Source organism: Oncorhynchus masou, chromosome 23 (assembly GCF_036934945.1).
Source record: "Oncorhynchus masou masou isolate Uvic2021 chromosome 23, UVic_Omas_1.1, whole genome shotgun sequence".
Lineage (NCBI taxonomy): Eukaryota > Metazoa > Chordata > Actinopteri > Salmoniformes > Salmonidae > Oncorhynchus > Oncorhynchus masou.
The window spans coordinates 49,583,346-49,602,485 of record NC_088234.1 but is presented as its reverse complement, the minus strand read 5'-3'; the positions used below and the strand labels follow the sequence as shown (position 1 = coordinate 49,602,485).

The 19,140-nt window shown below is 45.7% G+C and overlaps 1 protein-coding gene across 6 annotated transcripts in view; it reads right to left on the bottom strand.

Moving 5' to 3' along the window:
• LOC135510992 (bifunctional heparan sulfate N-deacetylase/N-sulfotransferase 2-like) overlaps positions 1-19,140 on the bottom strand; it is a 170,950-nt gene that overhangs the window by 12,135 nt on the left and 139,675 nt on the right. For all 6 annotated transcript variants that reach the window (XM_064932400.1, XM_064932402.1, XM_064932399.1 and 3 more), the window contains 5 exons: positions 10,558-10,609; positions 6,388-8,138; positions 1,932-2,019; positions 1,660-1,814; positions 615-800 (listed from right to left, as the gene is read on the bottom strand). In XM_064932400.1, coding sequence (XP_064788472.1) covers positions 615-800; positions 1,660-1,814; positions 1,932-2,019; positions 6,388-7,410 — 1,452 coding nt within the window. In that variant the 5' untranslated portion in view covers positions 7,411-8,138; positions 10,558-10,609. The remainder of the gene's footprint in view (positions 1-614; positions 801-1,659; positions 1,815-1,931; positions 2,020-6,387; positions 8,139-10,557; positions 10,610-19,140) is intronic.

The window sequence follows — 19,140 nt, the reverse complement described above, 5'->3', positions numbered from 1 at the left end:
GTTTGAAAGAGTTGGCCTGCTGGCTGTTTAGAAGATGTTAGCTAATGTTAGCAGACACCCACATCACTCATTTCCTAACAGGCCAAGCAGAGGCAAAAAAAACCCAGAAAAGCTGCTTAATTATAATTTTTTGGAAGGACATTATTGAGTTATACATTACATGACCAAACGTATATGGACACCTGCTCGTCAAACATCTCATTCCAAAATCATAGGCATTAATATGGATTTGGTCCCACGTGGGCATTGTCATGCTGAAACAAGAAAGGGCCTTCCCCTAATTGTTACCACAAAGTTTGAAGCACAGAATTGTCTAGAATGTCATTGTATGATGTAGCATTAAGATTCCCCTTCACTGGAACTAGGGGGCCTAGCCCAAACCATGAAAAACAGCCCTACACCAGTATTCCTCCTCCACCAAACTTTACAGTTGGCACAAGCTATACATTTGGGCAGGTTGCGTTCTCCTGGCATACACCAAACCCAGATACGTCTGTCAGACTGCCTGATGGTGAAGCGTGATTCATCCCTCCAGAGTCCAATGGCGGCGAGCTTTAAACCACAATTCATCACTTAATAAACTGATTAACTGCCACGACTAACAGTAGACTGACCTGGATGCCACTGTGGATGAAGCCCCTGCGGTAGCGGGCAGGTCTGAGGTGGGGGTACTCCTCTGTGCTGGTCACCTTGATTCCCCACACTGACTTCCAGGCCTCGTACAGCTGGCTGTGGACAGGGTAGACCCCCGAGTGGTGGGGGGCCACAGCATAGCCCATGTCTGTAGGGATCCCATGCTCCTGGAGAGGAAGAGGGGGGGGGTAGAGATAGAGTGAGAGACAGATGGATATTAGTAGTGTCTAGGGACAGGAAAGGACACCAGGAACAAATTACAATAACAAAACGTGATTAAATGGACATTTTATTGAACCATGAATGAGTCACCGTCTGCTTCAAAACAAACACGCAGCAGAAAAAAGAATGTGCAGCTCCTCCACTTGAGGGCGACATTGCCCTGCTCTGTCCACAGACCACTCCACACTGCTAAATAAGAAACAGTCAGGAAGCTCACAGCAGAAGCCTAAATCCTTTAGAGAGTAACAAAAATTAATCCAAATCTTAATGTATGGTGGTACCGTGCCCCTCGCTGGAAAAACACAGTGTTGGGAACGCTTGAGGGATTGGGGTTTGTTCAGCTCAGTTGAGACGGTGTGTATCCTTCCTAAGGAGAAGCTATGGAGAGCTGTTTGAAGGATCCTCTCCCCTGACCGCTCAGAGATGCTCTCCGTCAGTGTCAGCCAGCAAAGACATCTGTATGGCAGCAGGGATTACTGAGAGGGGACGTGGTGTTGGTTAGTATTCACCTCACACACACACTGACACCGTCTGCTCGCTGGGCCCAGCCCCATGGCTCCCAATGCCACTCACAACATCAACAAGGCAGCCTTGGGGGCATCTTTAGCCTCAATGTCTGGGAGCCTTGTTACCATGGTTTATTGTAATCGCGAACAAGGAAACATCTACAACGGCCAGCATACAGGAATCCAATTACCACTCACCATCTGGATCAACACGGCCATAACTACAGCATGCATCTTACTAGACAGAGCTACCGTATGATTATGATGTTAGGTATCGACAGACTGGAAGCCCAATCACCTGGGCAAACAGCATGTTGAGCCTCATCTGTTCAGCCAGCACGCTGACGTTGTGGAACAGGTGGGGCTGCATGTGACTCCACATGTGGGGGAACCACCAGAACTCCTTTCTGTGCCTTAGCAGCATGTCATCTCCCCGGTCCTCCTCGTCTGTGCCTGGGGGGGTAGATGGGTACAGGGAGTTTCTTCATGACACTCTCCAACTCAAAATCTACAGTGACGTTGTCTAGCACAGGGTATGTTCTGTGTTTTCACTTCGAGATGCTCTCTCACCTGTGTGGTAGAACTTTCCAGAGAAGCCGAGGTTAAAGGTGAAATCAGGGACCAGCGTTCGCAGCTTGTTTTGAGTATTGAGCAAGGCCTGCAAATGATGACATGACAGAGGAATGGGAATTATAGTCACAATTGCAGTTATTATCTTTAAAAACTATAATGTTGCTGACAAACCTATTTTTTTCTTAACCACTAGATGGCAAAATAACTATTGGACATAAAATGCAGATGCATCATTCAAGTGAAGAATACAGACATGGAACAGACATGGGACGACATGGAATAAAATCAGAACATATCTAGGTAGCCACAAGTGTGAAAGAATGAGCAGATGTTGGGGTTATTGTACAGACTGAAATGGGATTGCAAAGCAAACCCACGGAGTCCTGTTCAACAAATTCCCCAAACCTTCACACTTTATCAGCTATATCAGATGATTACAGCAGCATCCATATACAAATCACAGAATGGGGAAAGAGATAGCTGCTCTGCCTCCACAAATCAACCCAGAGCTATGCACTGTACCTCTGGGAGAGAGATAGCGGCTGTACCTGATAAGAGATACAATCGCTGACTTATTTAAAGGGGGACTGATGTCCTTGAGCATGTGCACACACTTTGTTTTTCTTGCCGATTAGGATGAGTGTCTGTGTGTGTTTGTGCGGTCTGTGTGTTTGTGCAATATGATCCATGTCTCAGTATTGGCTGCCTGGGACCTTAGGTTTGCTGATGGAGAGACAAATGTGTCCCCACAGACAGATCAAGCGATATTTCATGTCTGATGACAAGCGGTGATCAGTAACTGAACTGTCTGCACCACAACAACCGATCGTCTTTCAAAAAGGAGGAGAGAGGCTACTGGACACGGTGGTGTGGTATGGAGCATATGCCTGGGTCATGTCCTGTGGGGGGACACAGACCTTTGTGCCAGCCTGGTAAAGAAGGGTCAGAGTAAGGAGGGCTGGGGTAGGCAGAAGGGCAGACAGACAGAGGGGTGGGGGCATAAGGGTAGGTCAGGGGCTCTGGTTAGTCACCATGGCAACAGATCTTCCCCGTCTGTGCCAAGTACAGAGAGCCGACAAGGAGGTGAGAAGAGCTCTTTGTATTTCCTCTTCGATTGCCTTATCAAATGGATGCCAACAGATCACTGACCTCAATATCCTTGAATTTCCCCATGTCTTTAGAAACAAATCGAAGGACATTGTGAATGCCCGGGCTGGCTTAAAAGCCTTAACCTGCAGTGATGATCTGACTGAAGCCTCTGGGCATTGACTGACCATACCCTAGACCAGTGGTTCCCAAACTGTGGGGGGAACTCAGTCAGGGATTAAACGGATTCTTGAAAGTTGACAGAACGCACAATGTGCAATTTTGAAATTGGGTGGTACATTGTCATTCACTGCATACCTTAGAGAGCTATTTATAACTTATCAGAAATGTCCAGATCAACTAGCCCATGTTTTTATTAAATTTTTTATTAGATATTGTTGGAATTTATTTATCACTCAAATATCACATGATTACACATTAAACATGGCAAAATTTATAGAATTGCAAGACAATTTGCTTTAAAACTGCTATATTTTCTTTGCAACCCATTACAAAATGTGTACAATTGCAGGAAATAAGCTTTAAACCCGCAAAATTCTCTCCACCAACAAGAGGGGTGGTAACAGTTAGTCAAAACAGTGCTTGTGCACATAGAAATAGATGTTGCACGTGCGCTCGTTTGCAGCGGGTGCGCGGGATGTTCCCCAAATGCTGGAAGGGAGGCCCCAGAGTGAAAAAGTTTGGGAACCCATGCCCTAGACCATCAACATGTCCAGGACTCCTACCTGGCCCAGGCCTGCGTTATAGGAGGAGGATGAGAGGACATGGTCAATTGCAAACAGCAGCTGCCATTTACCATAAGGACAGAGATCTAGAAATGCCTGTTTGAGATGCTGAGGTGACCGAGTACCCATCCAACCAGAGTGATTATGGCAGCACTCCAAGGGCACTGAATGTAAATTCAACCATCAACCAAGCAAGTAGAATATAGCTGAGATGCAGGAGTCAACCGTGTCTAACATAGCATAGAAAAGTGAACGTGGTTATGCATGTATGTGCGTGGTGTGTGTGTGTGTGTAAATCAGCTTTAGTGCTTAAGAGTCAGTGCAGTGCTGAGGTTGCACCCAGAGTGAGAATAATAGACAAGATTAGTGGTCCATTAGCCATGCCTTGTTTGTGCCCCGTTACTCGCCTCACAACTGCTTGAGGTGATTAAAGCCGCTTTGCTCAACCAGAGGCCAGGTGGTAGGGGTAGTTAGACAACACTGCGGTAAATAAAGTCGAGCCTGCATGGCAACGACCACAATGTTTAACACCACGTCAGGGCAGGCGGAAGAAAAATTCTAACCAACCTCTTTGTGACACCTCAAAATGTTAATAGGATCAACATGGTTGGTTGCAATGAACTACAGATGATTAACAGGGTCCCCAAAGAGCAATACATGTTTATCATGCTTTTTACATCCACTTTAGTAAAGAATTTAAGTGATTTAACTTCAAAATGGCAATATCTTAATCCTGCACAAGACAACTGTCCGGATCAATATACAATTTTCAAAATATATTTTTTGTTGTTGTTGCTAGGCAGCGTTGGCTTTCGTTAGTCGGCTGTACCTGTGCTAAAACGCTGTTATTTTTCATCCTATAGCTTGTTTCCCATTTTCTTTTTAAATAGTGAGCCAACATGTTTTCAGCACTTATTTACATGACTGATGAAAACATGCCCTCTTCTGTCTCTCTGCAGCAGACAAATGGTGAGCAATATGTCTGGAACATCAAATCACAATAACATCCCAGTATCGAATCACAATACACGTAGAATAGCGAGAATCACAATACACGTAGAATAGCGAGAATCACAATACACGTAGAATAGCGAGAATCACAATACACGTAGAATAGCGAGAATCACAATACACGTAGAATAGCGAGAATCACAATACACGTAGAATAGCGAGAATCACAATACACGTAGAATAGCGAGAATCACAATACACGTAGAATAGTGAGAATCACAATACACGTAGAATAGTGAGAATCACAATACATATCGTACTGCCACTTAAGTATTGTGAAAATATCGTATCGTGAGGTCCAAGGCAATTCCCAGACCGAGTGGAAATGTTATTTGAAAAGTCATCAAATACATTTCAGCATCTTTAACACATTAGAAAGTGGTAAGTGGTTCCATTGACTTGATGCTCTAGAGACCAAGCAGGCCAATTCCTTCCAGAGAAGACCACTTCTGTTCAGAAGATTGAGGTGAGAGAAAAAATCAATGGGCCATTCTTCTGACTACACCAGCTCGGCTGTTCTATTCTGTGCTCCACAATGAATCCATATACCTGTAATGTAATGTTGTTTTCTCCGTTAAGCTACGGCCTCAAGAGCATGCATGTACCTGCCTCGGCTGCCTGAGACGTCAAACGGTCTATTAGTCATCATTTCCACAGGAGCAATTAACCCGAAACGTCTCATCGGTGGTGTGATGACTAAACACTGTGGCAGTGCCAACAGTACTTTTCTCCCTCCATATGCCCTTACTTATGCAACCGCCTGGTTCCAACCTTGTCAGGCTGAATTGATGACAGGCTCATTAACTGGCTGATTGACTTGTGGGAGCCCTTGCTGAAGCGACAAGTTCGCTCCCTTGTCCCGCCCCCTATCACTCTCCAAACTGCATCCCTGTTGTCAGTGCAAAAGCCTAATTAATCCTCCTAATATTTCCCATTAGTTGTGTTCATTTAGTTTGATGCATTTGTCAGAGTGGCCCTCCAGGCAACACTTTTCTGCATTGCAAACTGCTGACGCGGGTTAAGTGTGTTCAACAGCTATAGAGGGTAGAGAAAAGCCATTATGAGAGCTGTGACGTACTGGAGACTCTTCCGAATCTGTTTTTGTCACTTCAAATAAGGCTCTGGTTAAGACGGGAAAAGGCTTAAAGTCATCCAGGGGTGTTTTTCTCAAAGTGAACTGAACTCAAGTAAATCAGGCCAATGACACACAGTAGCAGGCTAACAACCAGATAAAATAGTTAACAGACTAATGGCAGAAGACACCGATCCTGTTGAGATTCATCCTAATAAATGCTAGCCTTTATTAGGCCTTGCCTTAGAAACAAGTCACACACCTTACGGAGAATCCCATTGGAAATCAATATGTGTCCCATGATGAGAGGAGCAGGAAAGAAGCACTTTCCTGAAAACTAAGTGGTAAATCAAAGGCTGCTTTAACAGAAACATCTATACTTGTTAAGGTAACAGGCTGAATAATCGTCCTCTTCGGAATAACCGTTGTTTTTTTTACATCATTAATAATACATCTTTACACAAGCCTAATTACCAATGACAGTGAACCTACAGTCGGCAGAGTGTGAGAGAAAGAATGAGAGAGAGAGTGAACCCACCTCTACGTCGGTCACCTTCATACGGGTGCCCTCCTTGCCCACGAAGATATCGTCCACGTCCACCAGCAGGTGGCGCTCCAGCGAGAGGCAGAGCCGCTTGCCCGTCAGGTAGGCGATGGCGTCCACAAACACCAGCTTGTGCAGCCAGTAGGACAGGTTGTTTCCAAACAGGACCCTCTGGATGCCGTCGTGGAGCCCCAGGTCCTGGACCACGGTGGCGTGCATAGCACTGAGCGGCCCCAGGTGGGTCAGGGCATCAGAGGACTTGGTGCTGGCCAGGAGGACAGGCTCATAGGTGGAGTGGTTGGATTGGAACACGGTCCAGTCGTCCCCGGGCAGGGGGCCCTGCTCCACCTCGTTGGGTCTGGTGATGTAGAGCAGTGGGGCGTTGTGGTTGATTCGGTAATCCCTCAGGCCCAGGTGTGAGTGCAGGAAGAGAGGGAAGCCCTTAAGCTGGGCACTGAGCAGCGAGTTCTCGTTGGCCTTGAAGAAACCGATGATGCCTACACTGTACTCCATGCAGTACTTGTCCAGCAGGTCGCGGTTCCAGGCATCCAGGTTGACATACTTCAGCAAATTCTCGTATATGACCAGGGCGTAGCGTCCGCGGTTGCGCTCCGTTAGCGTGGGCATGTCTCCCTTCCCCGGGGCGATCTCGGTGCGGTAGCTAAAGTGGCTGGACTCCAGGATGGCTACGATCTCCTGCCCCAGCTGAGAATAGATGCTCTCTACAAACACCAGCACCACTGGGTCTGTACGAGAGTTGTCCATGGCCTTCACCTGGCGCAGCCGACCCGAGTGAGGCAGGAAGAGGGGCGCCTGCTGCCCATCTCCCACAGCCGCCGGCACCCCCCGACAGTCACTGAAGGGCAGCGGGGGGGCCTCCTTGATCTTGGGGCTGTTGCTGACGTAATAGGCCAGGAAAGCCATAGAGAAAAGGCAGAAGACGATGAGTGCCAGGATGAGGCGATGGAGCTCCAGTTGCCTGACACCCCGCACCAGCTTCCATAGGCTGGCCACCATGGCCGCAGCACGACAGGGGCAGTGCCGGCGCAGAGCAGAAGGCAGCGCCAGGGACGAACAGCAACGGGGCACAGCAGCGGGCAGGGACACAGGAGGAGAGAGAGGGGGAGGGTTGAGCAGCAGACACGGGCACCAAGCTGTGCTGAGGGATAGCCATTTACGCTAGGTCACCATGGCCCCCATAGCCCATGAGTCGCCTTCCGGCTTTGGCCCTGCTCGCCTTTCCACCTCTTTGGATGCACAACGCGCTGCCTGTCTGGCTGCTCCGACTCAGCCTGGGCTGGTCTCTGGGCTCCCTCTATCTCTGCACTCTCCTACCTCTCTCTCTCTGGCTCCCAGGCACGCCCGTCCTCAGCTCTCAGCTCTGCTACCTAAGAGGATTGGGTTTCTCCCTCTGCGTTCCTCACACACTCCTCCTCCTCTTCCGCTCGCTCCCCTCCTCTCCTCTCGGCGGATCAGCAGTTTCTCTCCTCTCTCCTTTCCCCGTCACTGAACACCACACAGCTCCCTCGTACACACGTAAACACGGCCGTTATCAGGAGATGCTGGTTGTATCGTGGGGGTGTAGCTCCTGCTCTCAGGTTGTGTGTGTGGCAGACCTTCTGTGCGTGTGTGTTGGGTTCAGCAGAGTCTCGGCTGGGGGTTCGGCGGGCTGGGGCTCAGCCTTCAACACTGCCCCCTGTGGAGGCCCAACCTGTTCATCTTGAAGGCGGCAGAGAGGAACACGCCTGAGGGAGGGGCAGAGAGAGAGAGGATTTGTCAGATCACAATCCATGTTCTTGTAACCAAAATTAGTCCTCAGGATAATGTCTCATGACGACGCAAAACAGAAATAGAAGATAGACAGAGACAACAGTTCTATTAAAAGTAAAAAGAAATGTTCACATTTCACAGTTCACAAATGTTGACATTTGTCTTGGACATAGAATAATTATTTGTTTGCAAAACCGCTCAGCTAACAGCATCATAAACCAAAAGGCAGCTATAAAACCTTGCTGGTGAAACTGCCTGTCAGACTGAGTTGTTCCCTGTGGGTACACAGCGTCTCTATGCTGACAGTGGCCCAAACCCTACAGAGAACGAGTCAACACAACCATGCAGCAGGGTCAAATTTGATGACGCTTCCATATGGCCTAAAGATTGCAGCCTTATGGTTTTCCCATTAGGTCCCCTCCCCCAACTCAAAACCAGGCCATCCCCAAAGCCCTCTGTGTGTCATGAGCACTTTTTCCTCACGGAGACCAAAAATAGCCTCACCATAACCTCCATGTGTTCCCGTCCTCCTCAAATATAGCGTTACAGGTGTGGAAAGAAAACTCTGACCTTAAATGTGAATGATTATACGGCTGTGTGGGTGGCTGGGGGTACATGATCTCAAATGTGGGCCAATGCTGCAGAGCAATTAAGATTTTGTTTACGATTGCGGCTAGTCCAACACAGATGCAGGCAGGGTGAGCAATGGTAGTGCCGGAGGATGGGGAGGGGGGGTCAGGGAACTCAATGCCGTGAGAGCTGTGCACTGTCAGTGTGTTAGTAAACTGGGAAATATCTCCAGCACAAGACCTGCCTTACATGGGAGCCACTAGAGAATTAAGACAATGCATTCCACCTGCAGCGGGCTGGGTTGATTCCAATGAGCCCTCTGGGACCAGACCAGGTCAGGAGACTAGCTCAGTGGCTTTATGACTACGATACAGCAGCACTGAAACAGTGTCTCAGTCCCTGCAGGCTGGCTGGATCATTTATCACTGTGGGGGGAACTGGAGGAGACCAACAAGGCGCTACAGTGCAAATATAAATATGTGGTTAAATGCAAAGAGCAAAACAAGCAGCCCATATCAGCTCGTTAGAAGAAGAAAAACGGACAAATCGAGTCCCAAGCCCAGACAGACGCTCACCACCCTGCATCATAAACAGGATACCGCGATCTATCAAAGTTACCCTGACATGATCAATGTCAACCGTGCCGCCACGCTACATTTCCTGGGCAAGCACTTAAAGGATCATTTTTCTCTCAGAAGTACTACCTAAGCCTCGGCTTTAGCAAAGGCACCTTGACAGAGAGAAACACAGACGGAGATGAACACACAGACAGACAGACAGACAGACGACAGAGAGACAGACAGAGACAGAGTCTACAACACAGAATGGACAATGAGGAGTGAGAAAGAAAGAAACGAGCAAGAACATTAGGAAGGACAGAGAAAGGTGAGGAACTCTCATGGTGCTTCCACTCAAACCCCCCAGAACCACTCAAAGATGTGGCGCCCTGGAGTGGACCTCCCCTCTCACCGCAGATCCAACTTCCTCTGTGAACATGGGGGGGACTGAGCGCATCCCTAGAAAGGAACCTCTATTCCTGGCCGGAGAAGTCTCACCTCCTTGACCACTTCCACTCCAACATGTGGGCCATTGGGAGACAAATCACAACACACAGGGTCCTCCACCCCCTCCCACAAGGGTACAGAAGCTAGGTGGATGGGTGGGGTGGAGGCACAGGGTAGGGAGGGCTTCTGAAGGAAAAATGGGTCAGTGTCACCTTGTACTCTGAAGTTTAGTTTTAGTTTTGTTACTACTGCTCTAGGTGGAGCGGTTGTGGTCAGACCTGGAAACATTTTAAAGAAAAAAAAAAGCAATGTATAACAGCTGGGTCTGTACGAACGACAGGGGTGACTCGAGTCGATATCTAGAAATCCACAGGAAATGCTTCAGTATCGGATATACAAGCATGCCACATAACCCGTTCTGAACTGCAATGACCACTCCAATCTTTTTTCAGCAACAATCTAGTGAAACGTGTCAATAGCAGTGACTGCTGTGTGTGTGTATAACTCGTTTACATCTCAAGAGGTCGTTTATAAAAACAAGGGCGGAAAAGGAAACATGATCGTGTGATGAAGAGGGAGAGGGGGGAAAGAGGTGAAGATGGAGGCGATTCAGCAGAGCAGAGATTGCTGTGCTAAATAATAGAGCCCTAATGGTGTAAGGAGAGAAGGATGTGTGGGGGGGGGGGGGGGGGGACGTCGCTTTTAACAACTAGGCTTAGGCTCGGGACAGACTTGACTGAGACTCCGGGGGTAAACAAGGTATAGAAGTGGTGGTAGGTTTGAGGTGGTGTTAAGACAGGAGGAAGCTGAGAGGTCTCACCTGAAAACTGGTGTGTCGGCCTTATCTGACGGAGTCGGTCAGGCAGGGAGACCTGTGAGGGAGAGAGCAGAGAGAATACGTGAATGCAGTGCTGAGATTTTCCCGTCTAAAGAGTGGGTCTACTATCTACATCTGCTTCGAGCCCAGGCATCCTCCCATTCCACACATATGGCCTTTGGGTAAGAGAGAGCAAGATGGAAAGAGACCGAGTATTTGACCCTGAAAACAACCCCTGAGTCCCACAGGGCTCCCAGTCCCAGTGAATCTGACAGATTTTACAGCTGACATTTAAGACAGAAACCGGCCCCGAGAGCAGGGCCAGGACGATTAAGCCCAACGATGTGGAGGAGAGGGAAGTCAGCTGGTCACTGACCATTTCACACCAAGGCCGACCCAATTCATCGAGCTTCCAGCTCCTCTCCTCCTGCCTCTCTTTGTATAATAGTTTGTATAGGCCGCTCCCCTCCAGGTCTCTCCTGTCAGCAGTCAGTAGTAGTGGCCCTGGGGCTATGGCCCTGAGCAGCTTATAAAGCCTAAATGCTCAGGCTGCTGACAGCTGGAGGAGCAGGCTTTGTCCGCGTTAGGCCCTCCTCACCCCAAGCCAGTCTGGCTACACAGGGGAGGGACGACTAAACTACAGAGAGAGAGAATCCCACAGACTCCCACCCTGATGCTGACTGGATCAGCAGACACACACACACAGGTTGCAGGTGGGAGCTGGGGAGGCATGTGGGGGGGGGTTCTCTCTCTAAGGTGTGTGCACATACACTGAGTGTACAAAACATTAGGAACACCTGCCCTTTCCATGACCGATTGACTAGGTGAAAGCTATGATCCCTTACTGATGTCACCTTGTTAAATCCACTTCAATCAGTGGAGATGAAGGGGAGGAGACAGGTTAGATAAGGATTCTTAAGTCTTGAGACATGGGTTGTGTATGTATGCCATTCAGAGGGTGAATGGACAAGACAAAAGATTTAAGTGCCTTTGAACGGGTTATGGTAGTAGGTGCCAGACGCACCAGTTTGTGTTAAGCATTGGAGTCAACATTGGCTAGCATTAGAGGTCGACCGATTAATCAGAATGGCCAATTAATTAGGGACGATTTCAAGTTTTCATATCAATCGGTCATCTGTGTTTTTGGACACAGATTATGGCCAATTATATTGCAATCCAAGAGGAGACTGTGTGGCAGGCTGACCACCTGTTATGTGAGTGCAGGCAGCAAGGAGCCAAGGTAAGGTGCTAGCTAACATTAAAAAAGCAATAGATCTTAACATAATCACTAGTTAACTACACATGGTTGCTGATATTACTAGTTTAACTAGCTTGTCCTGCGCTGCATATAATCAATGCAGTGTCTGAAATTGTGTCATCTCTTGCATTCAGGTATTTTATCTTTATTTAACTAGGCAAGTCAGTTAAGAACAAATTCTTATTTTCAATGACAGCCTAGGAACAGTGGGTTAACTGCCTGTTCAGGGGCAGAGCGACATTTGTACCTTGTCAGCTCGGGGATTTGAACTTGCAACCTTCTGGTTACTAGTCCAACGCTCTAACCACTAGGCTACCCTGCCGCAGCAGTTTAGGCTGCCTGGCTCGTTGTGAACTGTGTCAAGCCCATTTCTTCCTTAATTAATTTGCCAGATTTTTACATAATTATGACATAACATTGAAGGTTGTGCAATGTAACAGCAATATCTAGACATAGGGATGCCACCCGTTCGATAAATACGGAAAGGTTCCATATTCCACTAAAAGAAAAACCTTTTTGTTTTTCGAAATTATAGTTTCCAGATGTGACATTATTAATAACCTAAGGCTCGTATTTCTGTGTGTTTATTATATTATAATTAAGTCTATGATTTGATATTTGATAGAGCAGTCTAACTGAGCGGTAGTAGGCAGCAGCAGGCTCGTAAGCATGAATTCAAACGGCACTTTCCTCCGTTTGCCAGCAGCTTTTCGCAATGCTTGAGGCACAGCGCTGTTTATGACTTTATGACTAGGCTGGCAATACTATAGTGCCTATAAGAATACCCAATAGTCAAAGGTATATGAAATACAAATGGTATTGAGAGAAATAGTCCTACAATAACTACAACCTACAACTTATTAACTGGGAATCTTGAAGTGTTAAAAGGAACCACCAGCTATCATATGTTCTCATGTTCTGAGGAAGGAACTCAAACGTTAGCTTTTACATGGCACATACTGCACTTTTACCTTCTCATTATTTAAACAATTTGAGACTAAATTGATTTTATTTAAGTATTATATTAAGTTAAAATAAGTGTTCATTCAGTATTGCTGTAATTGTCATTATTACAAAGATATATATATATATATACACAGTGCCTTGCGAAAGTATTCGGCCCCCTTGAACTTTGCAACCTTTTGCCACATTTCAGGCTTCAAACATAAAGATATAAAACTGTATTTTTTGTGAAGAATCAACAACAAGTGGGACACAATCATGAAGTGGAACGACATTTATTGGATATTTCAAACTTTTTTAACAAATCAAAAACTGAAAAATTGGGCGTGCAAAATTATTCAGCCCCTTTACTTTGAAGCCTGAAATGTGGCAAAAGGTTGCAAAGTTCAAGGGGGCCGAATACTTTCGCAAGGCACTGTATATATATATATATGTATATTTTTTTTTAAATCGGCCGATTAATCGGTATCGGCTTTTTTTGTCCTCCGATAATCTGTATTGAAAATCAAATTGAGGTTGTTCTGAGGTCAAAAGTTGGGATGCAACTCAATATTACGAAGGTGTTCTTAATGTTTTGTACACTCTCTGTGTGTGTGTGTGCGCGCGCGGTGTGTGTGTCTGTGTGTGTAAAAGAGCGAACAAGAGAGTATATTGGGAATATATATATATATTTTTTAACAACCTCTTCCTAAACAAGCGCCCATCTGGAACGTAAATCCCAGATACAGATTCTTCCCTGAAAGAAAGGTAAGCCTTTCTCTCTCAAATCCTCTCCTTCATTTGGCTCCAGCCTGACTATAGAAGCTACAGTATATAAAATGGCATGTAGATAAAGAGAGGAAATGAGGGGAATCAGACGACCTCTATCACAGGACCAGATGGGTTCCCGGGTTGGAAAGTCCCTGATAATACTTCAATCACACAGAGCATTACAGACAAAACAAGACAGTTGCCAGACAGATCCCCTGTTATTAACTGTTAGTTAAATTATTATATTTTCTTTAGTCTATATTTGGCAATGCTGGAGCCATGTGCTTCTAGAGGAGGAGAGATACCACAGGGAAGCAGAGGGCAGAGCGAATTACAGATCTGACGATAACTGAGCTTATCAGAAAGAAAGGGTTTAAGAATGCTGCAAGATTGCATGATAATGCATAGTGCTCGGGTTTATTCATCTCTTAAGGACCAGCATGCATCCTGTCCACTCCACTCGACTGAACCCTGACCTGAGGCTATGTTATACCAGAGGGCTGGTAGAAGGCTGTTGTTTCTGCTGGTGCCTCACATTCCACCCAGGACCTAAGGTACAGGTCTAGGATCAGATTACCCTACCCCCAATCATAACTTTAACTACCTGGGGGAAAATGCAATGCTGACCTTAGATCATTGTCTGGAAAGGCAACTTCATCCTACCATGCCAGTATATACAGTGCAGGAACCCACCAGCAGGGGGAGACCAGCAGCAGTAACACACAGTGACTGGGCTCCTTTGATGGCAACAGGAGAGAGAGGCAGGGGACTGTTGCTTTGGCCCCAGGGGTCGCTTACTCATTCACCCACAGGTGTGCTACCTTATGGTCAGTCTGAACTATGACCTCTCCAACCCTTACAGCGACTAGAGGGTGTAGAGAGGAGTTCTAACAGAGAAAGGTCAGAAGCGCTAAGCCTCAAACTGCATTATGTGAGGACCAAGATTGAGTGCAACAGGAAGTGTTGGTGGGAGGCTGCTGCTCTTGGAGACTCTGGATTAAACAATTAACTCATTTGACTGGATAGGTGAACATTAATGTTTAGCTTAAATTATCTCCATTCTAAATCTTACGCTACTTGCACGAATCGAGTCAGCTTCATTGAGAGAAACTGTATATGTATGTGTAATTCACCCTGCCAAAAGTACGGACTTCCAAACTGGTCGATTGGATCCAGAAGCCTGTTGAGTTGATCAGATGCTTGTCCGTCTACTGGAATACCAAGAGGGGCGACAACCACTGTGTTTGCTTTCTGAACCAAAAAAGCAGATGGAACAAAGGGAAGAAAGGAAAACATGAAGTTCTCGCACTCTTCAACCCTCCTCTGTTCAGACCCCGGGGGTCACGCACCGAAAAGCCCAAGCAGCGGAATGCTGACCATTAAATTCTGGGAGGCAATGGCCCCTCTTCTCTCTATCCATACGTCTCCCCAAGGGGTTGCAACAGAACAGCACACCGGGTAGACTGAGCAGCGCTGTCACCCAACAGGAAACAAGCAGGCAGAAGGGTCTGTTGTATTTCTCCGCACGTTTGTTCCTTGCTGACGAGTGATCTCGGAACAAGGTTGTTCAGTAAAGACAAGAGCAACAGATCTGTCAGTTTCTCCCAGTGTACATGAAAGCTGTGAGTGTTTGTGTAGCTGATTATGAATTAATTCTAGGGTAGATGGACCTCATGCCACAGTAGTGCTGAGCGATTAGCGCTTTTTGAGGTCAGTTTGGTTTCGGTTCAATTATTTAAATAATCACCGGTTTAGAGTTGTATTAATTATTTTCCATTAAAAAGGCCCACCTCAGAGGAAGTTGCTGCACCTATTTGAGTAATTCCTGTCCAAGAGCGGAAATGCTCATTTAGAAGACTGCTAATATTTAGGAATTGGGGTGGGACTTTTTTAAATTTTATGAGGCAAATCAGTTAAGAACAAATTCTCATTTTCAATGACGGCCTAGGAACAGTGGGGGGGGGGGGGGCAGAACGACAGATTTGTACCTTGTCAGCTCGGGGATTCGATCTTGCAACCTTTTGGTTACTTGTCCAATGCTCTAACCACTAGGCTACGCTGCCGCCCAATGTTTGTTGTGGTGATTTCCACGTGTAGCAGAGAAATAACAACAAATAGGACACTGACTGACAGCTGTTAGTGTAACTATCTAGCATGCTATGCCAGGGGAAAATCATTTCAGAAAGACTAGCAGAGAGAGGAGGAGTCTCTAAACCCTGCCTATACCAGCTGTTGTAATGTTGAGGGTTGACGTTTTCCTGACTCTTGCCGTTTGATAATTTCAGTGAAACTGTGTAGGATTCCAGGCATCATTATTATTTGGGCATGCACACGGACATGATCAAATATCTATATCCTTTGTTCTCTCTATCATTTCAGCAAGCTAGCTAGCTATATACCATATCAATGCATTATCTAAATTACACAGCTATATACCATATCAATGCATTATCTAAATCACACAGCCATTTACTGTATCAATGAAAATCCGCCACAGAAATAGAAAGAATACAAGCTCCGGTAATATGGCTAGGTTTGGAGTGTGTATATAAATATTGAATGGTTTGGCATGTGTATTGCAGCAATGGGCGAGTTCGGTTTGCATGGCCCGGTGCCCGGGGTAGGTGGAGATTTCTCTTTAGGATCAATGGAACGGTTGAAAATGAGCACCTATTTTAATTTGCTCCATGGCAAGGCGGCCAAGTCGTCACTAGTTAACAGTCACAAAGTCATAAACCACGTTTAAAATCGGACTTTAAATCTAACTCTCACCTTAATCGCCCTAATCAGCCTAACGCTAACCTTAAATACATTTTTTGTTTTCATGAATTTGTATGACAGACACTTTTTTTTATTACTTTGTGGCTGTTAAATCTAGTGGAATCACAAGTGTAGGCTACAGAGAAAAGCTGTTTGGCTCTCAGGAGGAACTTACATCGTTGTGCAACATCATGGGTAAGATCTGGCCATTGTCTTTCAGGTCGAAAAAGTGGATTTCTACTGGTTGTGGCCGTTTAAATGCTCTATGCATTATGTGGGTTGAACGCTGTAACACAGAATAAAACAATGAATAAAAGTCCCATGAAGGTAGTGCCTGCCCATTACTGCTTATCACTTATTAACAATCATTCATTACTTTACTTTAATCAAATATTTCAGTTGTGGATATTAAATTAAATATGACTTCATGATTTAATTCCAAGTCATTTCTAGAGCTGCTGCCTATGCTGTCTGACCAAGTCACTATTTTAGTAGTTCTTTCAAGTAAATAAGACATACTTTCATGACTGCTGAATACCAACAATCAAATCACTTCTGTCTCTTTTACATAGCAGGCGTAAAAGAAACACAGACTGGACAAGCAGGCTTGCAATGGATTACGGTCATTGTAGTTAATTACCACGTTTTCTGGGCTAAACTGTGTGGAATATTGGCCTGTTGGAAACTACAACTCCCTACTACATCGCACAGTTCATGCTTGATCTGATATATCTCCAAAGAATCTGCTGCGCATTGAGCTCAGAAAAAAAGACAAACAAAGTACAATTATAATAAGTGAACCAACATTTGGTCAATTGGCTGTTTAAAAAAAAAAGTCATTGTAGGTTAATCACTCAGCACTATACCTCAATGGAGTGTTCTGGACTAAGATAAACCTCGCTTTTCACTGGGTATATTTTCAAAGAAATATCAGTTGTTTTCTCCTTCATTGCCATGGAGTTTGTTGTCTGGCTTTAACCACTGTGGATATCTTTTCTTAACTGGAGGCCAGGCAAGGAGTCGATGGTAGTAGATGATCGTTTAAACTTAGGGACGTTAAAACAGGGACGGCTTTCAGATACAGTTTATACCTGGTCCTGTACTAAAGGACAATTACAATAGAGATTTTCCATTGAGCATACTTTTTAGATCAAGGCTTAATCTGTGTCTGGGAAACCTGCCCCAAGGGTGCTACAAAGCCCATGAAAGTAAAAAAGTGGTCATCCCTGGTCGCTTAAAAAAAAGAAAAAAAAGGAGTACCTATCACTTGTAAATGAACTGACCATAAACCTCAGCTAATGTTCAACTACAATATATTCACAATGAGAGCACGGTAATAAAACAGCCAAGGTCATCATCTAAAGGAAATGATAGTTGAAAAGCCACTAACTGAACTGCCTGCACAACGCTCAAACACTCTGATCATTATCACTTCCTGACTAACAACGCTCCACTGGATTTATGACTAGATCATAACACGGACTGCTGTGTGAGACAAAACTGTTATAGTCAAATTAATTTCCCATTTCAGCCAGATAGACAGGCAGACGGAAACAGACAGATGAGGAAGCTCTTTTCATAGAAGGGAAGCAGAAGAGGAGTAAGCTTTTGTTGTGGTCTTTCCATGTAAGGTGACTTAGTTTCACTTGATTATTTTTGACTATCAAATTCATGTAAGAAACTGTCTCTCTGTCCTGTCATTTAACGTAATAGCTTGACAGTTCCTGGAAAGCAATGCAAACACACAGCATCGACGGGCACGGCTTTGTTCGTCAGACGGACGGCTAACAATATCCACATTAAGTCTGAAACCAGGGTCTAGGTTGAGGGGAAGAGAGGACACACAAAGACTGCTCGTTCCCTCAGAGGAGAACCTCCAGAGTGAAAAATATTCAAAGAATATCTCCCTCATTAAAGCAGAATAAATATTTAAAGATTAAAGATGGCACTTCATTAGGCAGGCCATCCGTTGCGGCACAGTGGAGCACTGGCGCTCTGACAGAGGAGAAAGAGAGCGTCGCAGCGGGCCCACAGGTGGTAGCCTTGACGTGCCGGTCGGCTTGGGGAAAAAAACATGTCACAATATTTACACTGTTACCCGGTGCGCTACGTCAAAACCATGGGGCTCCAGTAATCTCTCTGTGGAGGGATGCCATGCAAACAAGGGCAGCCGGCTGGAGATAAGGAGGAAACAGTGGAGGGGGAATCAGGAGTATATTTAACCTGGCAGGGAGAGAGCAGCCCCGGAGTGATGAGGGGGAGATTGAACCAGGGGAGAATGACTGCCCTATCTCATTGAAGCCATGAAAGTTCAAGGCTGTCCACAGTACTGCAGACATTGTAAGCCGAAAACAGGATCCTTGAGGTCGGTGGCTTTATATATATATAAAAAAAAAGTGACTGGTAGAAGGATATGCATGTAAACTTGTCTGAAAGGTTACTGGTAGCAGTAATATAGTAATGGTAATATATACATTGTAAACAGTGCTAATGACCAGTAGCAGGATAAATAGATATACTAGTAATGGTAATAAAATCAATAATCAATGACAGCAGTGGAATGGAGTAACACATCTAATCAATAATGATTTCAGCAGCAGCGTTGGTTGTGTCTGAGTGGGTAGAGGCCTGTGGATGGTCTGTAGGAGAGGGAGAGCAGTAGTTGTTAGCCATTTAAAAGTCTTCTGGCCAGCACTGAGCTAGCCTGCAACGTTACTTCCTAGAGTAGCTCGAACTGAGCATGTTATGTCTCCGTGAAACGCCATCTTAACTGACTTCACTTGGCTTCAATGCGCTATTGAGTCTTAACATAGGGAAGAATGGTGCCACGTGATCGATGGCTTTGTCCATTCATA